This window comes from Scomber japonicus, chromosome 21 (assembly GCF_027409825.1).
Source record: "Scomber japonicus isolate fScoJap1 chromosome 21, fScoJap1.pri, whole genome shotgun sequence".
Taxonomy (NCBI): domain Eukaryota; kingdom Metazoa; phylum Chordata; class Actinopteri; order Scombriformes; family Scombridae; genus Scomber; species Scomber japonicus.
The window spans coordinates 12652807-12675420 of NC_070598.1; the positions used below are offsets into that span (position 1 = coordinate 12652807).

The 22614-nt window shown below is 42.3% G+C and overlaps 3 protein-coding genes across 4 annotated transcripts; 1 reads left to right on the plus strand and 2 right to left on the minus strand.

Moving 5' to 3' along the window:
* Positions 1-5723: 5723 nt before the first annotated feature.
* gpr12 (G protein-coupled receptor 12) lies at positions 5724-6755 on the minus strand. Its single transcript, XM_053342524.1, has one exon. It carries the CDS (start codon positions 6750-6752, stop codon positions 5724-5726), a length of 1029 nt encoding a protein of 342 aa, XP_053198499.1. The 5' UTR covers positions 6753-6755.
* A 2435-nt stretch (positions 6756-9190) lies between these two features.
* On the minus strand, positions 9191-14900 carry usp12a (ubiquitin specific peptidase 12a). Of its 2 annotated transcripts, XM_053342581.1 has the most exons (9): positions 14781-14900; positions 13772-13852; positions 13460-13673; positions 12985-13220; positions 12553-12629; positions 11814-11897; positions 11511-11708; positions 9644-9722; positions 9191-9539 (listed from the first exon to the last, which is right to left on the minus strand). In XM_053342581.1, the coding sequence occupies exons 1-9, from the start codon at positions 14826-14828 to the stop codon at positions 9438-9440; spliced, it is 1119 nt and encodes a 372-aa protein (XP_053198556.1). In that variant the 5' UTR covers positions 14829-14900; the 3' UTR covers positions 9191-9437. The 2 variants fall into 2 exon arrangements, with proteins under 2 accessions (XP_053198556.1, XP_053198557.1); XM_053342582.1 differs by lacking the exons at positions 9191-9539; positions 9644-9722 and adding an exon at positions 10713-11451 and having other exon boundaries at positions 11503-11708.
* Positions 14901-15858: 958 nt separating this feature from the next.
* Positions 15859-18628, plus strand: rpl21 (ribosomal protein L21). Its single transcript, XM_053342246.1, has 6 exons — positions 15859-15912; positions 16808-16886; positions 17009-17070; positions 17531-17643; positions 17933-18083; positions 18506-18628. The coding sequence occupies exons 2-6, from the start codon at positions 16820-16822 to the stop codon at positions 18593-18595; spliced, it is 483 nt and encodes a 160-aa protein (XP_053198221.1). The 5' UTR covers positions 15859-15912; positions 16808-16819; the 3' UTR covers positions 18596-18628.
* The last annotated feature ends 3986 nt before the right edge of the window (positions 18629-22614 follow it).

Consider the following 22614-nt stretch of genomic DNA (forward strand, 5'->3'; position numbering starts at 1 on the left):
TGTGGGAATGGGAGGGGGAGGAGGGGAAAGTGAGGGGAAGAGGGAGGCGGGTGCGGGGGTGGGCGGGTTGTGTGTGTGTGTGTCGGGGCGGGGTGATGTATATGCTAGTGTGAGCTCTGTAACCTTTGACCCAGAGAAAAATAAAATGATGAATGAAGGATGGTGGCCACGCTGCCATGTCTCTTTACTGTTCGACTGTTGTCATAGAGACGACACATACCTGGCTCTAAGATTTCAGTTTCCATGGTAACAGTACAGCTAAGAAGGGAGTTGCCAGGGAAACAGAGGAGTGCGAAAAAAGGAAGGAGGGGTGAGGGTATGTACAGGGTGAGGATGAACAAATTAGTCGAGGCAGGAGTTTTTATGCACAGCACGTTTGTTTTTAATACAAAATTAACAAGATCTCTCAATTGAGTGAACTAACCAAAGCAATTAAAAAGTTACAACTAACACCTTGGAAAAATAGACACCACGTTCACACAATGTTTTTACAATATCTCAGTTATGTTAGTGCATGTTGATTATCGTTTATACGTTTCATTTTGCAGATACTTAATTTGTTGTGCCATTTTTCATCCAAAAAATAAAGTGCATTTCACATTGAAAACTACGCATACGTCTACACAAGATGCTGTTACTGTGCCCTCCCCACCCCTACTCCTCCTCTTCTATCTCCAACTTCCTCCCCCCAAAAACACACACACACACACACACACACATTCACAGGCCCTTGAGTGTTTTGATATTTAGCTCTAGATTACGGTAATAACCATCAGAAAGACGCCGTCCTCTTCCCTTCCTGAACAGCCCATCCTTGGCTACGCACTTTCTTAAAATCCTCGCACACAGCCACAACTTTGTGTACTGTTGCACAGTGAAACCATTCAGGTGTGTATTACATCCAACATCACAGTCTTTTCACTATTCTTGGATACAAAGCCCTTGTTCACACCTGCTCCACCATGAACATCTCGGATCTTTACAGCTTCCAGGATGATAAATACTGTTAGCTGCATGAGTGGAAAACATTCACTGATCAGACATCCATTACTTTTTTTTCTTCTCTCTCAAACACCCCCCATCTTTGTAGCCAAATCCACTCAATCACACATTAACCAGCCTTTACAAACTGGTGCATATTTAAGCGAGGAAACTCAACAAAACAAATTCTACATTTACAGCCGATGTGGTGAAATGTGATTCGAAAAAATGGTGCAACCCAACTCATCCCCTGGTTTGACTGGCTTTGGTAGCACCATGCATGGTGGTATTAAGCCCCCCCCCCTCTTACGCATGCCTTATTTACAGAAACAAATTAGTCAAGAGGAGGGGGATATCAGTTAAACAAGTTGATTATTACTACATTCAGAAATAGGCTTTACAGCGCCATTATACTGTTTATCATACAACATCAGAATCTGAAAGAATTCAGGCCAGAATAAAGTGGAAAAAAATAGACCTTTTCAATGAATATAACAAAATAGACTTTTCTCCAAAGGTAAAAGGAATAAGAGTTTGTGATGGTTTGCGATGTGCCAGCCTGACCTGTCGATGCTCGATGAATAACTACAGGGTTCAGTCTGACACTGTGCACAAGTTCACATACACGGGCGATGTTCCAAAAGCTCAGAAATGATTTTTCTTCTGCTTTCATCAACACTCATAATCTGAGACTGAAGCCTCTGGGTCACTCCATGTAAACTGTTCAGATTGGACCTTTTCATTTTTATTTATTCTTTTTTTTTTTAACATAACCCAACATAGAATTTTATTTTTCAAAGCATGAAGAATACATTAGACCTGCTATAAAACAGATTTTGCAAGCTCAGACACTAACTTTGTTTTAAATGTTATACTAAAGCCTTTGATGAGGTGGAAAGATTCAAAGTATTGTGGATAAAATTCTCTCTGCAGTGTTTTTTGAGTGACAGGGTGGATTTGTAATGCTTGACAGAGAGAGAAAGTTTGGAAAGGTAAATGTACCAAAAAATGCTCTATAAGAAAATCAAACTCTTCAAAACTCTTAAATAATGTCATTTAAAGGTATTTTGGTGCAAAAATACATGTCCATGGCAGGGTGGAACATCACAATTATGGACACACATCATGTTTTTTAACCAAAATGTGTTATTTTTAAAGTTTGAATTGAATTTCCCATAAATAGGGAAGCATTTATACTCCTAAAAAACAAGTCTGATATGTCTTTGTGGAGTGATATTTCAACATGAATGTGAGAAATGGTCTAGAAGGACATAAGAAAAATGACAATGATATATAATACTGAAATGAATGAGTGTCTTCAGCCATTAAAAAACAACACTGACAGTTCTATCCTGCCTTGTTTTCCCCATTTAAATGTTGTGGACCTAAACTTAACAGTTTCCATGGAAGGACTCCTGTATCGAGCTCTTTCGGCTCACAGAGAGAGGAGGAAGTGAGAAAAGACAGAAGAAGCATCACTTTTGTGTTTGGAAATGGCCGTTTTTAGCTCATAGAATCATTCAGAGGTCACTTAATGGACACCTGCCTTCACCAGACTAGATTGATTTTAAGTAGTAGTAGAATATTAGCGATATAGAGCAGACAGAAAAACACACAGCGGGACTAGGATCCCAGTTCATTCAGAGTCTCTTTCACTTTGGCTTGAAGTGCTGGAGCGTCCGCATCCTAGTCCCGTCTCTCTTCAGAAAGCTCTTAGACAAACACACAACGAGGTCACTTCTCACAGGATTTGACAGGAAGACTGGCAGCATTATCCTCTAAGGTCAGGGGGTCAACAGGAGTTTATATTCCTCAGACCTGTTTTACCGCACCCCCCCCCCCCCCCCCCACCCCCTCTCCCTCGACAATCCAAGGAGACAGATTGTGTCTGCTGAGCTGCTAGATCACGAACACACACACACACACACATACACGCCCGCGCGCACACACACACAGGCACACATGCACACACCCAGAGGCCATGCAACTCATATCATATGCACGAATCACGCACAGACACTTGAGGTTACGACACTCAGGACAGTTCATATGCTCACAAAAAGGCAGAGGCAACAACAACAACCCCCACCCCCACCCCACCCCACCCCCAAGAAAAGTTTACAATTTCATCTAGATGTGGCAAATGATCAAAAAACACCCCTTTTTGCAGAGGAATGAGGCAGTGGTGTCGCCGGTGACAAATGATCTCGTCCTCTTTTTGCAGCCCAGAAGTGGTTATCTCACCACCCCCATGTCATTGAAGCATCACATCCCAAACCCGAGCGGCCGTTCTGGTACCTCACTTTGCAGGAAGAAGTCATGGTGTGACGTGGATGTTATTGCTGTCTGAGTATTGCTTCACCTCTAAAAAAAAAAATAAAAAAAACATAACTACCATTCATTGGCTAGTTATTGCTGACATGATCTGTATGAACGAGGAATTAGCGTGCACATTGTTGGCTTTTGCCACTAGTTCTGAGACCAAAAAAACAGCCGAATGGAAAACTAACTCAGAGCAGCTGTAGGGTGTCGTGAATTGGGTTTCTGTTGATTTACATTTTCTTAACCCTTACACATTATTCAGGTCAAATCTGAGCAATTTTTACATTTCAGAGCTGTAAAAATACCCTCAGCATCTTTCTTTTAGCTTGAATTTATGTGATCCTTCCTAAAGTGAGCCAAAATATACAATTAAAAAGTAATCCATACATAGAGGGTGTTTCAGGTTTCAGGTTAATCATAAATCACCATTAGAAAATGTTTTCATATTGAATTAAATGAATTGGAATTATGATGGCTGGTATGTTGTTGTGATTTAGGTAACATATGGCAATCATACTGTGACTGTAAATGTTTTTTTCTCCATAAAAACTAAAGAATACACTCTCTGCGCTCTTCTGAAAGGGCCCTTTTAATAATGACGTGAGATATGTATGAATACGAAATGATAGATTTGTAGTTTTAGAAATTCGGCTGAGACTAATTCTGAGGAAATTTCAGAATATTAACAATGTGTAAGGGTTCAATTGAAATCATAATCAAAGCACGGCTGTAAGAGCGCCTCTGAACTCCAGCTCTATACAGAAAAACATTTTAGAAAATCCACATTTTGCAAAAATCGGTGCAAATCCTGTGAGCATCCAATGATGATTGTGGTTCTTTCATAACAATACATGTGAGGATAACAGAATTATTGGGGTCATGGTGACACATCGCCTGCAGTGGCCTGCGTGACCTAACTTGCTGAACTCAGGAGGGAAAAGAGGAATTTGTGCTTGTTGCATGCAAATTACATTGAAGTCTAGCATGCAGATCAGATATCACGTGGTTATGGGGCTCTTTAGGACAGTGGTTCTCAAAGTGGTGTCTTGGAACCCACGGGAGTCCTTGAGGGGGTTCAAGGGAGTCTCCAGCAAAAATAATTCTATTTTCACTATAATTGCATCCATAAGTAACACAATGACAGAATGTATGACTATTTTGGTCACAGGTTTCATACAATTACTGTAATAAAACATCTAAAAGCAAAAACCTTATCAGATGGGGGTCCATTTTGTGTCAGTTTAGGGGTCTTTGATGAGATAAAGTTTGAGAACCACTGCTTTAGGAAGTCGAGGAGCCACTAGAGATCAAACAGATGGAAATACATTCAGATTCATTCATATTTAGTAGATTCCAAGACAAAAAAGCACCCATACAATTCTGCTTTTTCTGTGGATTTAATCATAATCTTTTAGAGATAACACTAGAGTGTTAAAATAATATCCAATTCTCAAAGAAACATTAATAAAATTATGTATCATTCAAAAAGTCTGAAGCATTTTTTTTGAGAAAGTGAAAAAAGGAGGGATATAAGGTGGTTACATAATCAGATGGACTTATATTGGTTTGGTGTTTATTAAAAAAGAAATGGAGGAGGAGGTTAATGGTGGGGGTCTCCTGGGTTTTGTCTTGGACTGAACTAAACCGCATTCACGCACAATCCACAGAGAACAGAAAGACAGGGAGAAATGGGAGAGGCGAGGAGAAGAAGCGGCTTGATTTCTCTCTCTTGGCGTCTGTGGAGGACGCAGGGCGCGGATCAGAGAGCGCCGGGTCTATTTTTAGCTTTCCGCGGCTGTTTAGCTTTCGACTCACGTTCAGAGTGCAGTAGCAGAGCGACGGGATGCTGCTCCAGACGGGCTTTCACTGTGGAAAATAAATGCCTGCGTGTTCAGCCGCGGCCGCTCTCTCCCTCTCCTCCCCTCAACGCACCGCACACACTGCTTTGTTAAATCTGCCGCGCGCACTTACGCACGCTCGAGCGGGGGCGCACACTAATAATCCCTCCCTATGTGAAGAAAAACAAGCACGTGTCAACCAAAGCTCCCCGTGCTGTTAACTATATGCACAGTCTATATACAGCTGCTGCCTGTAACATGTGATGCGTTCAGGGCGCTCTGCAGAACAGAGGAAGGGCGTGGCACGCATTGAACGCAGGGGGCCTTTTAGTGGGGAAGACAGTGAGACATCTTGCCCTATGGGGAGTGTAACAAAGAAAAAAGAAAGCCATCCATCCATGTGGGCTGTGGATAAGCAAACAAACTGCCTCTGCCAGCAACACCTTCAGTGAGAACTGAAGCCACAGCCCTCTGCCACTTGCCCTGATCTCCCCTGCTGCTGCTCTCTGTGACACCGGACACATCCAGTGAGGAGCAGAGCTGACCCAGGGCGCCTCTCTCTTCCCACCTGGGTCTGCTTGGTCAGACATCGCTAGGGGTCCGCGCCCGCTGGGCCACACTGGCAGGCACGCAGCCACAGCACACCAGCCACAAGGCCTTCTGGATCTCCTGGTTCCTGAAGGCATATATGACCGGGTTGATGACGGAGTTGTAGGTGGCAGGCACCAGCGTTGCGTAGGTGTAGAGTGGAGGGTAGGTGTAGTCAGCGATGAGAGAGTAGACAGTGAATGGCATCCAGCAGGCAGCAAAGGTGCCTAGGATGATGGCCAACGTGGACACGCCCTTCCGTGTTGTGACGTAGTGGGGTGTGGCAGCCAGGAAGTGGTGCTGGAGGGCGATCTGGTGAGCGTGGCGCATCACAATCTTGCAGATCTGGACGTAGAGTTGCAGCATGAGGCCGAAGAGCAGCAGGAAGGAGACGGACAGCACGGCGATGTTGTTCTTGGTCAGAGGCCGCACCACGCTGCATGTGGCCTCCTCCGCCAAGCAGTTGACCCCTGTGACCGGCAGCAGGCCCAGACACAAAGACAGACCCCATAGCAGCACGAGCATGGTGTAAGTGAAGGCCGCTGTCCGCTCAGAGTTGTAGGTGAGGGCATAGTACAGCGACAGGTAGCGGTCAATAGTGATGGCCAGCAGGCTGAAGACAGAGGCGGAGAAAGAGGCTACCACCAGGCCCACAGTCAACAACTGGGCCGAGTCGGAGTGAAGCAAGTAGGCACAGGTGAAGTGAAGCACCAGGCCCAGGCCGGCCAGCAGGTCAGCCAGTGCCAGGCTTCCAATCAGCAGGAACATGGGGGCTCTGAGCGCCGGGTTCTGCCAGATCACCAGCACCACCAGGGCGTTCTCGCAAGCTATCAGAGTCCCAGATGAACAAAGCACAATGTCCCAGGGGTTGACCAGCAGCGGCAGCTGGCTGGGCGGGAGGGTGTCCTCCGATGGAAACATCCCCAGGCCGGTGCTGTTGTCCATTGGACCCCCGCCTCCACTGGCCCATGCTGTGGGGTCAGGGGTCAGCCAGCTGGGGGTGACCGCTGGCTCTTCACTCATTGTGCCCCCCGTCTGAAACACAAATGAAAACACACACAAACACTATAAAAATAGTTGAATTCATCCTTTTATTAAAGCCCTCATCCCAACCAAACAATGACAAGGAGGACAAGATTCAATTCTGTTACACCGTTTCTCTATTTTGTGTCTGAAAACATAGGGGGCCATTTCCCTCCAGCCACCACTCCACCTCTTTACACGCCACTGGATTTGTGTCACTTTAAAGACACCTGTGTTACACATTAAACATCATAAACATGAGCACAGTCAAGGTTATATTCTCAGTATAAATGCACATTATTCAGGAGCACACATTTATGGTACCATTGTACAGATAGGAACAGAAAGCCTCCGCTGCATTAGATAACTACAGTCTGACAGTCTCTGAATCTGAACATGTAAAAAGGAGACAGTTCACAGGTTATGTATATTCTCTTGGGCATTAAACCCAGCAGTTATTGTTAAAGCTTTTAAAGCCTGCGGGTTAAGCCACACACGTGAAGAGCTCTATTTACTAATGCATGGTCAGAGGAAACACGAGAGGATCATAGAAGAAAAAAAAAAGGCACACCAGGCTTTGCAGCAAATTTCAGGCCACATCTCTTATCGATAACCCTCCACCGGTGCCGGCAATAATTCACGCTGCTGACAGAGACCTAGTGCCGCTCCAGTCATGGAAATAAAGCCTCTATACCACCATCCATCTCTCATTAGTGGACATATGGTTCTGCTTTACCCCTCTGCACCTCGCATTACAGAGAAACACACTGGCTGCTCCACGTCAGCAAAAGGATGCAGGCTGCATTTTTTTTCTCCATGCATGTAAAAGGATGCTCAATAACCCCGCTGCAGCCTACCTTGACTCTGTGAGGTGAGGCTTCCCGTCTAGATGGAAGAAGCGCAGCCTCGTATATCCATGTTAATGATAAGGATGGTGCAGCAGCGGCGGCGGACAGACACGCAGCCCGTGAATGGGGATGCTCTTCTACTCTGCCTGGAAGCTGGAAACGATGGAAGAAGAGAAAAGAGCGCGGAGCGGCTCTGCCCTTAACGGCACATCGCCGTGGACTGCGGCTGTGCAGGAGGCAGCGAGCGGAGCAACGGCGGAAGAGAGGAGGAGGGGGAGGTGGTGGTGAGTGTTTGTTTGTGTGTGGAGGGGAGGAGGAGGAGGAGGTGGGGGACGATGATGAAGAAGGAGTCCCAAATGGACCAGACTCCCGAAGCTCCGGTAAAGAGCTCAATGTCTGGTCGGCGCTGTCTCAAGGGCGCAGACAGGTGCACGTGTGTGAAGTGGTCAGGTGGCTCTATTTTCACGCAGAAATGAACATATGTTTTAACGTGAATAACACATCGATACGCTCACATGCAGTACAAGACACTTTAGTGTTAGTTTCAATGCCTCTGGGACCCTGACTGGAGTCTCAGATGTGAGGATGCTGGATGGAGAGACTCGCTCTCCTCCTGCGACGCCTTGCTATTCTGGTCCTGTCTGTGCTATTAACAGCAACCCTGATGTGTGTCACCAACCTCCTCCTAGCCCTCCATTTTCTCTGTTTCATCACTCCATCCTTGCAGCACAGCCTCCAGGACACCTCCCGCATAGGTGAGGAGCTGATGTCTATAGGTTAATATGCCTCTATCTGACCACAGTGAGCTGAGCGAGCATCATGTCGGCAGTTTGTGTGGGATCTCTTTTTCCTCCACAGCACCTGCCTTTTGGGTCTGAATGAATTAAAAATAACTCCTGTTGCAGTGGAAAAGAGTTACCAGGTATCACCGCTAAGGGGCGATGTTGAGCTCTTATGAGTCATCAGTACGCACCTGTGGGACACAGAAAAGAGAGCACAGCACACCCTGCTTCAATCTTACTGGCTTTATTTCTTTTTCTTTAAAACAGAAAATGATCGCTTCACAACAGGCCTTTTCAAGCAAACCCTCACATTAAACTTGCCAACACCTACAAAACGGTATCAAAAGTGCACCATAGTGTTAATACATCTTTCTCAAGGTCTAACATGTTCCAATGATAATATTATCTTCTTGTAATATTTATACAAATACCATTCTGTACACTGTAGAAATACACAACCCGGTGCGCCCCCTAAGTGGGACGCTCACCCCCCACCCATCGGCGTTTACAGCCGCGATCAAAAACATGATCCACTCTACAAAAATCCCCAGTGAAGAATTAACAGTGTGGGGGGCGAGGACACCAGGCCAATATCACATCATATGAATTATTAAATACCCATTCACCCCACACCCAAGGCAAAACCTAGAACGCCACTCGTACGCCGGCCGACATCTGTACAACCCTCATTCAACGTCTTTAAAAACAATCTTGACACAGTTTTCATTCATTATCGTCTCATTGTCCCTGCAGCGGCAGCGTCCAACCAGAGTGAAGGGGATGAAAGAAGAGGAGGAGGAAGGGAGGGGAGGGGAGGGGGTGGGGTGGGGGGGCAGCAGGGACATGGAGCCCAGCTGGTACATGGTAGGTGGGGTAGGTGGGGTGGGGTAGGGGACTTCCATGGCTGAGCTGCAGCGCTGAGTGCGTAAAAAGCACAGGTATGAATAACAACTGTGCGGACAGGTGTAACACCAAGCAGGCTGCTGTGGTGTCTGGTCCACTGCTCCCCACACAGAGAAGGAACTGGTCTCTGTGCCGAAACGCCCGCTCTACATTTAGTCTCTGGACTGGTAAAAGAGGATGTAGCCCGACTCAGAGTTCTTGGAGATTTCAGAAGTGAGACCGTAGAATTCTTCTATGGCCTGGGCGTCTATTTTCTACAAGAACAGAGAAAAACAACAACACGACAGGGTTACAAAAAACGGGAACTCTGTAAAAACAAACGTACGTCCAATAAAAGATGCATCATAAACTCACTCACCTCCACAATATCATCATCGAACAGCAACCAGAAGTCGTGACTTTTCACAATGGCAATGTAGTGACCCCTGTTCGGACCACTGAGGAGAAATAAAACATGATATTAGCTCTATAGAGTCAACTTTAGTGTATGTAAACTAATAACACTCAGCTCTAACCCTCACATGTGTTTCCACTTATTTCATCTGATTAGACTTGTTGCCAGGATCGTGTATTTGCAACATGAACGTTTACTTGGAACACGAGAAAGCCTGTTATTCACATCAGTATCCAGATTTCCGAACATCTCAGCCTCTTATTTCATTATTTATAGTTTCTTTAACAGCTGAGATTGAACTCTGGCTCTCTACACTCAGCTGCCACATTTAGTGACATCCAATCACTGCTAATGGAAACAAGACATGACCTGTACTTCAGTATGATCAGTAACTTAACTATGTTTTCTGTTTAACTTAAGTTGGTGACACACCTGCAAGCATGGCAGATAATGATCATTGGATCAGGTGTTTACATGCTACAATATCCAGGATTTCAAATCAGAGGACTCCAGCTAGCATATCCCAGTTTCTGAAGCTAGGATCTGGTGTTTAAAAGCAAAATACCTAAATTCATAACCAGAATGCTCACAGTCTAAACACAGTCTTATTTTATTCTGACATCTCCTAATCCTCCTGTTAGTTTTGCTGCACCTTTATTATTTTGTATTTGTGAGGTTTAGAGACTTCCATGTAATTTCAGCACAGCTCCACTCAACATCTAATCATCAAACAAGTGCAAACACCTGTGTGGGTGTACAAAGACTGATTTTCAAACAGCGTTTTTGCTGGTTTCAACGTGTCAGAACGTAAAACAAATAAGATAAAAAAGGCATCACTTACTTTCACTGGAAGGCTCTCCCACTTCAATACACACCTACAAACCTTCAGCTAACTCTTTCACATGTGTCAAACCAATCAGCCAACACAAAAAGTGTCTTTAACTTCAGATTAAACACCATCATACTAAGTAACCTGTTGTGATTGTATCTTAACTATTCCTAAAAAAAAGCTACACTTGGCCAGACACTGAAAAATCTGGGTTTTAAATGTGCTAATAACACAGTGGTTCTAATTTTAAAATTAGCAAACACATTTTTAAAAAGTTGACAAGTTCTAATTTTGCATGAGTATTGTAAAAGTAGAATATTCCAAATCCTGCTTCTGGATACATATGGTCATGTGGTCTGAGTATATGTTGAATGTCAAAATGAGTCATCATTTTTTAAATTTTAGCAAGTTTAAGCCCATAAATACGACATAATGTGTAATTTAAGTAATATCATGACATTATGAGAACATCATTTATAGCCTTGTAACATATAGATGTAGAGTGGAGGGTAGGTGTGGTCAGCCCTGGAAATGTGGAGTTTAGGTGGGAGTTAAGCTTAAAAGGGAGGAAAGGAGACTGGGACTGATTAGCTCCAGATAAATTTGGCCTTTTGATTTATTTTCTTTACTAGATTATTTGTAATCCCCAGACATGGAGAGCTAAAATCTGTTCCAGCATTATCCAGCAGTTATGTTAAAGGCAGGGAAACACCCTGAACAAACACTGACAGACTCACTCCCACTCATCCCAGTACAGCCCAGCTGAATGATAGACGAGGTCTCTGCATTCTGTCCTGTGAGATGTGATTTACATTCTAACGCACCTTTATTCTTGTGCCAATATGCTCAAATCCATTTTATTATTAGCACCACGATCTGTCTGCGTGTCTCCGGTTGCTGTGGAGACGGTTAAAAAGGTGTTGTGTTCTGGCTGTGTGTTCACCTTGCTATATATGTGTGTCCAATATAATGCTAAAGTGATGATAAGCACAACCTACACACCTCCCACAATGCACCACCACGGCGACCAGGTCATAGAGCCTCTCAGGATTGGTGGCGTCCCCAGAGGTGTTGAAGAGGCGGAGCTCCAGAGGGAAGACGACGCGATAGGACAACTTGGTGTAGCGCTGCAGCTGCTCCATGTACTTAAAGCGCTTCAGGTGCAGAGCCAGGATCATTGGCAGCTTCTTTACACGCATCCTACATCACAAATATCAGTGTCAGACAACCAACACACAGCACAGAAATGCATTTTTTTTTAAAAAGCTAAGAATCATACCATAAGATAAGAAACTGTATACTGACCTCTTGTGTGCCTCCTGCTTGCTTCTACATTCTTCACAGTAGTATTTGTACTCACTGCACAGTGTCTCTGTGTTACTGAAACCTCTGAGGTGAGCCAAAAAGAGAAGATTAGTCAATACACAATCTGAAGCTCACATCTTTGATTTCAAGCTGCATTCTCCTTGTGTAGGACGGTGAAGGACACAGCACAATGGGTCTGGCTCACATAGATCCTTTTAAAACAGTTGCCTCAACCAAACCGCCCCTGATATGAACACTTTAGGCCATTTTATTTAAATCTAAATAAACTTTACATTCTGGTTGATTGCAATGTCTTAAAATGTTACTACTTTGTGTGATACATGCTCAAAATAAGTAAAACCCTCAGTGACCAGTACTGCAATGCTAGTTAATATTTTGTATTATGTTAAGAAGCAGGCTTTAACATTTTGGGAGTAAATTCTTAACTGAGGCTGCAATAACTTTTTATTTTCAGAATTCATCATTTGATCGTTAAAACATCTGAGAATAGTTTTAAAAAAATGGGTATTTAAGATATTCAGTTCATTATGAGGCAGGACAGAAAAAGGCAGGAAATCCTCACATTTGAGGAGCTGAAACCATCAAATGTGTATAATTTTTGCTTTAAAAAGGAATGACTAAAGATTTAACAACCTATCAAAATATTTGCCAATTCATTATCTGTCAATCAACTTCTATTCCTGCTTTCTCGTTGCCTGATGCAGCCCTGTTGCTTCACCTGAGGCAGTGTGTGATGGAGGTATTCTGTTCTACATCCACAGAAAGGTCAAGAAAGTCCTCATCTTTGCTGCTTATCTGCAAAATAAAAATAAACACACATCAAAATGAGATAAAAACAATCCCAAATACTAGACAGGTTTGACGTCTCAATACTCCACAATGAGAGTTGTTGACATTTGGTGATAAAAATCCTACTGTATGCGATTTTATTCTGTTTACTGACAACACTGTTTGCTCACATACTGACAGAACTTGCCACAAACAGCCTAAGCTGCGCTCTAACTGTTCATTAAGACACTTCATCATGCAGTAATCCCTGAAATCTGCAGCAGGACCATCTGGCTTGAGTGAAAATTAGTTTAAAGAGGAAGCGCTTGCCGTAAGCCACTTAAACGCCTCCGTGTACGCAGACAGCAGCAGGGCGTCTTACCGTTTCACAGGTGAGGCAGCGTGTCTCATTGGTCAGAGTGCCTTGGAAGATCTCATGGACCCAGGTCGGAGCGGGCGTGGCATTGCTGTTGTTGTTCTGGGAGTCCAACGTGCCGTTGGCAAGGCGGCCGTTAGTCTTGTCCTGCTTCCTCTCCTCCTGAAGCAGGTCTGCAATGGTGTTCAGCAGGTAGTTCAGGAACTCATGGGCATCCTGCTGCATGTAGTTATCAAACAGTTCTGAGGAGAAAAAGCAAAGAAAGAGAGAGTTTATTGTCACAAATTACCTATTCTTCAGGTTTCACAGGTACTTCAGTGTCTTCTGGCTGTTCTGCTGTTTACATGCTCTGCAGGAGTCACACATCCCACAAAGAAAACTAGAGGATGAAACTATTTTTAGCAGCTGTTAAAGTGATAACTTGACACCTTACAAAAAATACTAAACTCCCTAAAATATCACTCTGCCTTTCTCATCTCACCATTCTCCTTGCGAAGCCGCGTGATGAACTTCTTGGGCGGTATGACGCCCACTTTCCTCTTTTGGTTGGCAATACTGTGGAACAGGTCAGCCAGGCAGGTGAGCAGGTTCTCCTTCCGTCGAGGCTGACTGCGGTACGCCAAGATCTTCTCCCGGAACGGCCGGCAGAAGTAGAGAGCCTGCAGCACCGAGTTGCAGTAACAGGTGTTCCCAAACTAAAAATGAGCACCAAATATGAGCTTACAATAGAATCCAAGAGCACATAGGGGTCAGATGGAAACGTAAAGCAAACACAGAATAACATTTTGCTTACATTGACCAGGCCAAAGTAGTGCTCATTGACCGGAAACTGCTCAGATCCAATCTCTTTCTCCAGAGCAGAGGCATTGGCGCCCTGTGCAAACATTTTAATATTATCATGACACAACAGATAGATTAAGGCATTGATAAAGAAAGTGTAATGACTAAAAAACCTAATAACACCTATCCCTAAATCAGACAGTAGTTTGGCATTTTCAAGGTCATTTGTTGTTGGGATAAAACCGACAACTAATTTTAAACCCCTACCACCCTCTCCCAACCATTTGTCAAAGAGAGATGTCAAAAATATGTCAGAACAGAAAGTAATCAAGCGCAGAGGAGTTTTTTTATTGTTAGGTTAACACTCTGGGTTTGTTCGAGGCGTGCACATCCTGTTAAGCGTGATTTAGTGAGACGGGTTAATGTGAAACTGCTCGATTATGCAGACAGCAACAAACTGTATAGACACGGAGCCGGAGTGAAGCTAATGTTAAACCATGTCGTCATCGCCTGCGTTCAATAATATCTGATAGCTTGTCAAAGGCCAACACGGCATTTGTCTAATGCGCACGGTTTCTCCACAAATACCGCAGATGAGTCTTCTATCGGTGTAAAGTAATCCATTATCCAGCTGTGTGCCAGTTGTTATGAAAGATCTGACACTGGTTTAGCTTCAGTTACCTTGACGTTAGCCAGCTAGCCGTGAATCCCGAGCTGCAGCAGGTGCGCCGACACTGCGCTCAAATAAGCCGTATTAGATATATTATATAACACATTAGCCGAATAAGTCGTCAAGGTGCGAGTTTAAAGAAGCAGTGGGCACACAGGAGTGTCTGTTTGGAAAGCAAAGCCGAGAAGACGTTTGGGTGGCTGATCGGAAAACTGCTTGGCTAGCAGACACGGGATTGTTAGTGCCTTTTATTTATGATTCAGCGGGTTTAAGAGCAGATAACAGCGCGGCCGCGGTTCCCCTCTCAGCCCGCAGCCCGTATGACGCCAGTATGAGCCGCCGTGCCACTCACCATGGTACAAAAAGAGGCTAATTTGGAGACTGTCATTAGGATTTCCATCCGGCTCGCGCCATCTTCCACCAGGCAGCCGCGCGCTGACAGGACTGCTGCTCTCCCCGCGTGAGCACTCTGCTGAGCTCGCAACGGAAGGTCCAACCGCCGAAGAACCCGAGAGCGCAAGAGTGTTCACTGCACGTTACTTCCGGCTTCGCTTCAGATTGTTCAGAGTTTACTACCAAGCCCATTTCCTCTAATGTGATGAAAAATAATCACATCATCAAATAATGAGACACTTTCTCAAAATAATGACTTAGTATCTCAAAATAATGAGAAACTTTCTCAAAATGACTTAGTATCTCAAAATAATGAGAAACTTTCTCAAAATGACTTAGTATCTCAAAATAATGAGAAACTTTCCAAATAATGAGAAACTATCTCAAAATAATGATTTAGTATCTCAAGATAATGAGTTAGTAACTCAAAATAATGAGATACTAATAAGTCATAGGATACGTCATTATTTTTGAGATACTGAATCAATATTTTGAGTGTTTTTCATTATTTTGAGCTAGTATCTCACTATAATGACTTACTGTTTTTTCATCACATTGACGGAAATGGGCTTCCATGCTTTTCTTATTCCTCTGAGATATGCCCATTGGTGCAAGTCACACCAATACAGGGTTATCTGGTTGTCATCAACGAAATCAAAGGTTTCGCGCATGCGTGTCATCGCTTTGGCTGTGAGTTACGTATTGCACCAATGTACAAATAACAAAAAAAACTCGTCGCAATATTAAAACTGTGAAAAAATGTTACAAGAATTTTTATACCTGATATTAAAACAGCCGCTTATTTAATATATTGTTCACTTCTTTGTCCCGTATGCTCATAAACAGTCAACAAAAATCACAGAAACGTTATCGGTCAGATCTGATCTTAAATCAGTTAGTGTGCAAGGGCGTTCATTTCGGTTTCCTCGACAACGAGGTAAAAGAGCTGACTCTGGATCTGCCCTTATCGCCACCGTGTTCTTTTCTATTCAGGCAGTATCGCAGCCAGCCTCTGTTGTATTTCACTAGGCGGAGTTTGGGGACTCTCGTTCTCTCTTTCCGCCGTACCCGCCATCTTGTAGAGACCGGGGGTAAGATGTTCTCCGTCAAAATCACATTTTTCTTCTTTATTCTGCGTTCTTTCGTATTTAATTTGACCCACATATACACCGAAGCTCTTCCCTTACACCTATCAGTGGGTTGCTGTCGTATGAAGTCACGTTTCTCAGTGATATTTTCGGTGTAATGTGAGCAGGAGCAGCAGCGTGGCTCTCCATGCGGGCCTGACTGGCAACAAGACTGCCTTTCCTCTTAAACACGTTGTAATATAAGTTAGCACTGTATGTATTTAATAATAGTTAGTTTTCTCAACAAGTCTGCTTTAAATAACTTGACTCTTAGCCGGTTTTGGTTGGTATTTTTTTGTTAACGTGCTATGTTTCCGCACAGGTTTAATGAGTCGTGTTGCATTAAATCTCCAATGCATGACTTACCCCGCGGAGAGACAAGTCTGACAGTTTTTTGTCTCCATGCACTTCATAAACTGTTTAAAATAAAGTGACCTACTCTTTATCGGTGTGTAAGGAGTTGTTTGCAATTTTATCGCGTTTCTGTTCAAAGAATATTGATTAAAGTATTAGTAAAATGTCAATCTAGAGCTATATCATTCGTGCTGAAATATTACAAACCATACAGAAGCTTATTTGTGATTTTAACCTCTAATGACCTGAAAACGAGATCCCCAAGTAGCACCGTCCTGTAGCGACTCCTTTTTATGCTTTAAAACTAACAATTTGAATTAGAATAAACTTGATAGGCACCCCATTTTTGTGCACAGCCCTGAAAATGCACTCAAAGTATGGTCAACTAGATAACAATCATAACACCTTCTATAACCAAGCCAGAAATACTATAAGTGATTGTTAAAAATGATGCCACTAATAGGGATAAGCTCTGTCATCACTAACTTTATGTGTTTTCTCTCAGTAATCAGGCATCATGACGAACACCAGAGGCAAGAGGAGGGGGACGAGGTATATGTTCAGCAGGCCCTTCCGCAAGCATGGTGAGTGCAATTTTATAAGTGTATCTTTTAGTATCAGTCCACAGTTTAAGCTTTTTTTTTTTTATTAATGTTGAAGGGTAATCAAATCTGTATGGAGCTAATTGGCTGCATTTACTTCACAGGCCCAATTCCCCTGTCCACTTACATGCGTATCTACAAGAAGGGAGATATTGTTGACATCAAGGTAAGACATTTACATTTTATCATTTGGCAAATGTTTTTGTCCTAATTGATTTGCAAGTAAGACAATCAAGTGTTAGTGGAAGTGCAAATCATCTGTGGTACAAACTGTTAAGTAGCCAATGAAGTAGCACAATGAGAAAGTGCCAGGTAGGTTTTTAATTAAAGATATAAATTAAGAAAACTGAAAGTAGACAAGTGTGTAAGAAAGACCTTAAGGAAAGTGCAACAATCAAAGTACTAAAGGTTAAGGGTCTCTAGTGTTGGAAGTGTTCAAGAAGAGCTGAGTTTTGAGGTGATAAAGATGCATCAGATATATTGACAAATGTTTGTTTAGGTGATCAAGTTAAAGTTTAGTTGGAATTTGAATTAAAATATTGTTTCTGTGCTGTGGTGACAAGGGTATAATGTTTTATTTTGTTGTTGCTCATCATTCTTACAATACTGTATGTGATCTCTTTCAGGGCACAGGTACCGTTCAGAAAGGTATGCCTCATAAGTGCTACCATGGCAAGACAGGACGTGTCTACAATGTAACCCAACATGCTGTCGGCATCATTGTCAACAAGCAGGTCAAGTAAGTAGGAAATTATATTTATTTTTGTGTACACTTAATCCAAGATGATGGATGGTAACCCCATCATCACTTTGCCACAAGGATCATTTATGTCCTCTGTGGTCATTCACGTGGGGAAAAGTATTGCATCCTTAAGCATCCCAGCCAAGCTACTGTTTGAACTGGGTTGTATTGAGGAGACAGCCAAGAGCTGCAGATATTTCAGCAGCGTTGAACGTTGAATTAAAGTATTCCTCAAATGATTTGACTCATGCGTTGGATGTAAATGTATTCATGATTTCTCTCACAGGGGTAAGATCCTGGCCAAGAGGATCAACGTGCGTATTGAGCATGTTAAGCACTCAAAGAGCAGGGACAGCTTCCTGCAGCGCGTCAAAGAGAACGAGGCCAGGAAGATGGAGGCCAAGCAGAAGGGCAGCTGGGTGGAACTGAAGCGTCAGGTATGAACACAACTATCTCTACTCACTTTTTAGCAACTTTTAGTGATTTTGCTGTGAAAAAATAAAAGGAATACCTTCCAGATATCTGTGTTAAGAAATACAATTTACTATAAATAAAACTTTCACTTACACTGAAAACTTGGTGATATTACCTAGATACCATTTTATTATAAATAAAAACAAAACCAATCAAATTATTAAATTAGAAAAATGTGTGTCTGCAATTTTTAAGACATGGAAAACATGGAAATCCTGATAACATTGTTTGGAGAACATTGTGAATGAATTGGTCTTCATGGTGTGTAAATTTTAAGCCAACAGAAACAATTGTAACTATTTGTTCGGTTTACTTTATTTGTAAACATAGTTATGTTTTTTTTTCACTTGTAAATTGACCTAAAATTGCGTCTTTTTCTCCACAGCCCGCTCCACCTAGAGATGCTCACTTTGTCAGCACCAAGAAGAACCAGCCACAGCTGCTGGAGCCCATCCCCTATGAGTTCATGGCATAAAGTGCTCAACAAAATAAAGATATTTGTACACACGCTCCTTGTCATGTTGTCTGTTGAAATGTCTGAATGGTAAAGTGCTGTGATGTGCCGTGTTGTCGCTCAGTGATGATTGTCCTCCATTGAGTGATCAATGAAATAAAACGCTATTTTTTATTTCACCGGCGATCTGAGAGCGACTGGCACATGTCACAAGCACTCCACATCTGCACCAACACCTGTCAGGTGTTACAGGTTCATCCCATTTTCACCATCAGTAATCTAACAAATAGGGACCTCAGTCAATAGGCTCAGTGACTGAAAACAATTAAAAGCTCACTTGTGTACATTTTAATGGTCTTAATTAAACCTTGTGGATGCAAACAAGTGAGCCCTGTTGCATATGCTAAATTGGACATCTTTCATCTTAAATATTAGTGATTGTACATTTTAATGCCATGACAAAGTTTCTCAAGTTAATATATTGCTGTTTAGCAGCACTTTATACCTTTCTGGTTTGAGTTCAGTGTGGCCATGTTAAAAATTGAGCATTTGCATCATGATTATTTTCATTCTCAGTGGTGTATTGAAATTGACCATTTCCAAATAACTGCCCAATTTATGGGTGATCAACTGTCACTCAGAATACATGGGTTTGCCGTAAACATGAAATTTCCCAGTTTAAACTACTTCGGACAGCAGAGATGGTAGTAGTTTGAGGTCAACTCTGTCATTACAACGTCATGTGCTGCAAAGACTGACTCAAACTTCACCATCTATGGCATGCAGAGGTTTAGAGAATTATGTGTAATGTGACACTGGATGTCTAGAATAGGTTCGTTTATAAAATGCTGCAGCCATAAAACACAAGAAGCCATTGTTAATCTAGCATCAATGAACAAGCAAATATAGAAAATGTTCATGGTGCAATTAGACCGGTCAGAGTAAGATCATTTTCTAATTTAAAGGGGGGCAAAAGCAACAAAACTGGATGTTTGGGGTTGACCAACATTTGGATGGGAGGCGGTCAGTTGTATTTTGGATTAGTAGATATCCTTGCTCCACAAACCCACTCAGGCATGTTAGTGAAGGGAGACATAAGTGGGACATTTTCAGTCTCATTCTGCAGTAGTAGGTCTGGTGGATGCCACAGATATAGTTCCAACCAGTGCAGTAGGTGGCAGTGTGCACCAGGACATTGTGCTGAGCTCCAAATCAGTGTAAGGTCTCAGTTGTAGAACACAATTTTCACTATGACCGTTAATAAATAGTGTTGATCTATATTATAATTCTATTTATTTAACACTGTACTTCAACTGGGCACTACTATATCCACAGATATGGTTCACCTTTTGTCAAAAGTGTGGTTGATATACACTCATTGGCCTCTTACACCTGCCGTCTAATGCAATCCAATACAACAGCTCTGCCATAAATTCTACTTTTACAACGCTTATATATTTTCAGTTTTTGTTGACGTTGTCAGATAGGTGATAATTCTGCTTTATGTCCGTTATTGAGGTCGTAGTGAGTGGTGGTGTACTAGGGAGCATTATATTGAACAGTGTTCCTAATATTTGGCCACTGCATTAACAGTCATTATAGTCAAATTATGTAAAAATAATAATACGTTGTCGAGCAGGATTGAATCTCACTGAGATTTCAATATAAAATGTATCAGTGACGGAGTAGCTATACTGAAGTATGGGGTTCTTAAATACATCATTATTTTTTGTGCAACACTTTTTAAACAAGGAGCATGACGTGCTTTCCAGTGCAAGCTAAAATTAAATGAAAAAAAAGTATTGGATACTGTAAAAATGGGTATAAAAAGCATAAATCAAATTTAAAACAAGCAATAAGGTGATCAGTCAACACATTTCTCTATATCCACAATTCACATTTCGTTATTCAAAGTGATCAATTGTATTTTTCAGTAATTCTCTGAAATAGTCAAAGTGCACATGAAAATACATACTCCACCTTTTACCAGTTAAAATACAACTGACATGCCATATATATTTATATTATAATAATACATGTATATATGACCGGTATCAATAGCTGCAATTAAACATTTAAAGCTGCCAGTAAACTTCCCGTGACAACACTTTCTCATTTCTGTTCATCATTCAGCAGGAATTCATTTATTTTTGAAGTAAATATTCTTTTTGTATTTTGCTCTAGATAAAATAAAAGAATGCATTTGTCATACCTCTGTTTGTGTGTGTGTGTGCGCGTGTATGTGAGTTGATTGTCCTGCACTGTGTGTGTGTGTGTGTAATACTTGTCCTGCACTGTGTGTGTGTGTGTGTGTGGACCACTTGATGTGTGCTGTTTAATCAGTGGAGGCTGAATGGCTGGCCGGTTATGTGACAAATAGGTTATCTCATCCCACCTCAGTACTTTATCCAATATTTACACGAATTAGGACCAGTTTACAGAGATAGGGCCAGCAGCTGACAGGATGAAGTGTGTGTGTGTGGGAGAGAGAGAGAGAGAGAGAGAGAGAGACCAAGCCAACGGTGAACACTTGAATTTCCTTGAATGACAAGAGATGTCGAAAGAAGATTCATAAATACAGAAGATTAATTATTCCATAGTGAATTAAGTCCCTTTTTATTAATTTAAAGAGGCATAGAACAACTGTTGTAATCTTAGAGTGGACAATGGTGCGCACCTTTCAGAGATAAACCAGCTCAGGTTGTCTTCACCCTCATAACCTTTCAGGCCTGAGGTCAGGGAATTCAGACACAGGTCTTATCAGGATAGAGTAATAAGTATCCAACAACCCGAAGAGATAAAACCAGGAAAAACAGATGGAAAAATAAAATGCAATCAATCAATGAGCGAGTTGACAGCCAAAGCCCTTGGTATTGATCGGCAATGTCTGGATTTAGCTTGTACTGTTTAGATAAGGGAAAAGTTGCCTAGATATAATTTTATATTCCCACAGCTTTGAGAAACACATGAAACATAACTGAATAGAGTTTACCTACATTTCTGTTATTTTTTAATTAACCAAAGATGAAATACTCAATACACAATATCTCATCTGAAACACCACACACAACAGTATTGGAGGCGTGTGCCATATAGCATAATATGATATTCACCCTGCCTATATATATCTACAGTAGGTCCTTTGTATGTGTGTGTGTGTTCTCACAAATACACCCGAGCGTCATGTGTGACACTGACTCATGGAAGTTACTGATTGAAGGAACAAAAAGTAAACAGAAGAGGAGAGAGAAAGCAAGTGAGAGGGAGGAGGGCAGAAAAAAGGGGGTGGAGGGGCAGTTGTGAGGTTTGTGGATAAAAGCTGTGGAGCACTATGAACTCCTTAATCACACACGTTTGACACACACAGATTGAGTCTGTCAGCTCGGCCAGCAGCTCAGAGCAGCTGTATCGACCTGGAGGGTTATATATTAACCACACACACACATACACACACATGGTAGGTCTCTTTAGGGGACATTACATAGACTTACATTCATTTCCTGGAGACTTACCCCAACCACTGACCCCAAAATCAGCTTTTTCCCCAATTAGGGACACAGCTTTTGTCCCCAATTGGACAAGCTGTCCCCAATTAACTGGTCTTTAGTCTGAAATTCCCAAAAGTAGGCTATGACACAGACACACACACAAACAGTAGATAATTGGATATGGACACAGATAGGCTTCCACCACTGATGCAAGTTGTGTGTGTGTGTGTGTGTGTGGTAAATCTGCATAGCATGGTACACAGATACGAAATTTCACAATTACCTTCCTTCATATCTTGTCTGATCGCATTTCATTTATTTGCAGGCGATTTCATTCAAATGACAGAAGAACAGCATGTTTCTAATTTACAACACCTCTGATACAGTGAGATGTTTGGTTTTACATGTCGAGGTTGTGAGAAATCTGTCTCTGAGATCTCTGCCTCCGTCTGAGCACTGTGGACACGATGATTAGGATTCAAACTGTTTTCAACTAGAAACAAAAATCTTCCAGTGGCTCTGGATAATTCACAGTCTGTTAACTTTCTTTGA

Coding starts and splice junctions, on each gene's coding strand:
- gpr12 (XM_053342524.1), bottom strand. CDS start 6,752: ATGAGTGAAGAGCCAGCGGTCACCCCCAGCTGGCTGACCCCTGACCCC.
- rpl21 (XM_053342246.1), top strand. CDS start 16,820: ATGACGAACACCAGAGGCAAGAGGAGGGGGACGAGGTATATGTTCAGC. Junction 16,887..17,008: donor CAGGCCCTTCCGCAAGCATG/GTGAGTGCAATT, acceptor TTTACTTCACAG/GCCCAATTCCCCTGTCCACT. Junction 17,071..17,530: donor GAGATATTGTTGACATCAAG/GTAAGACATTTA, acceptor GATCTCTTTCAG/GGCACAGGTACCGTTCAGAA.
- usp12a (XM_053342581.1), bottom strand. CDS start 14,828: ATGGAAATCCTAATGACAGTCTCCAAATTAGCCTCTTTTTGTACCATG. Junction 12,630..12,984: donor GCTGCCTCACCTGTGAAACG/GTAAGACGCCCT, acceptor TTTATTTTGCAG/ATAAGCAGCAAAGATGAGGA. Junction 9,723..11,510: donor GTGGTGGTGCATTGTGGGAG/GTGTGTAGGTTG, acceptor ATTTCTCCTCAG/TGGTCCGAACAGGGGTCACT.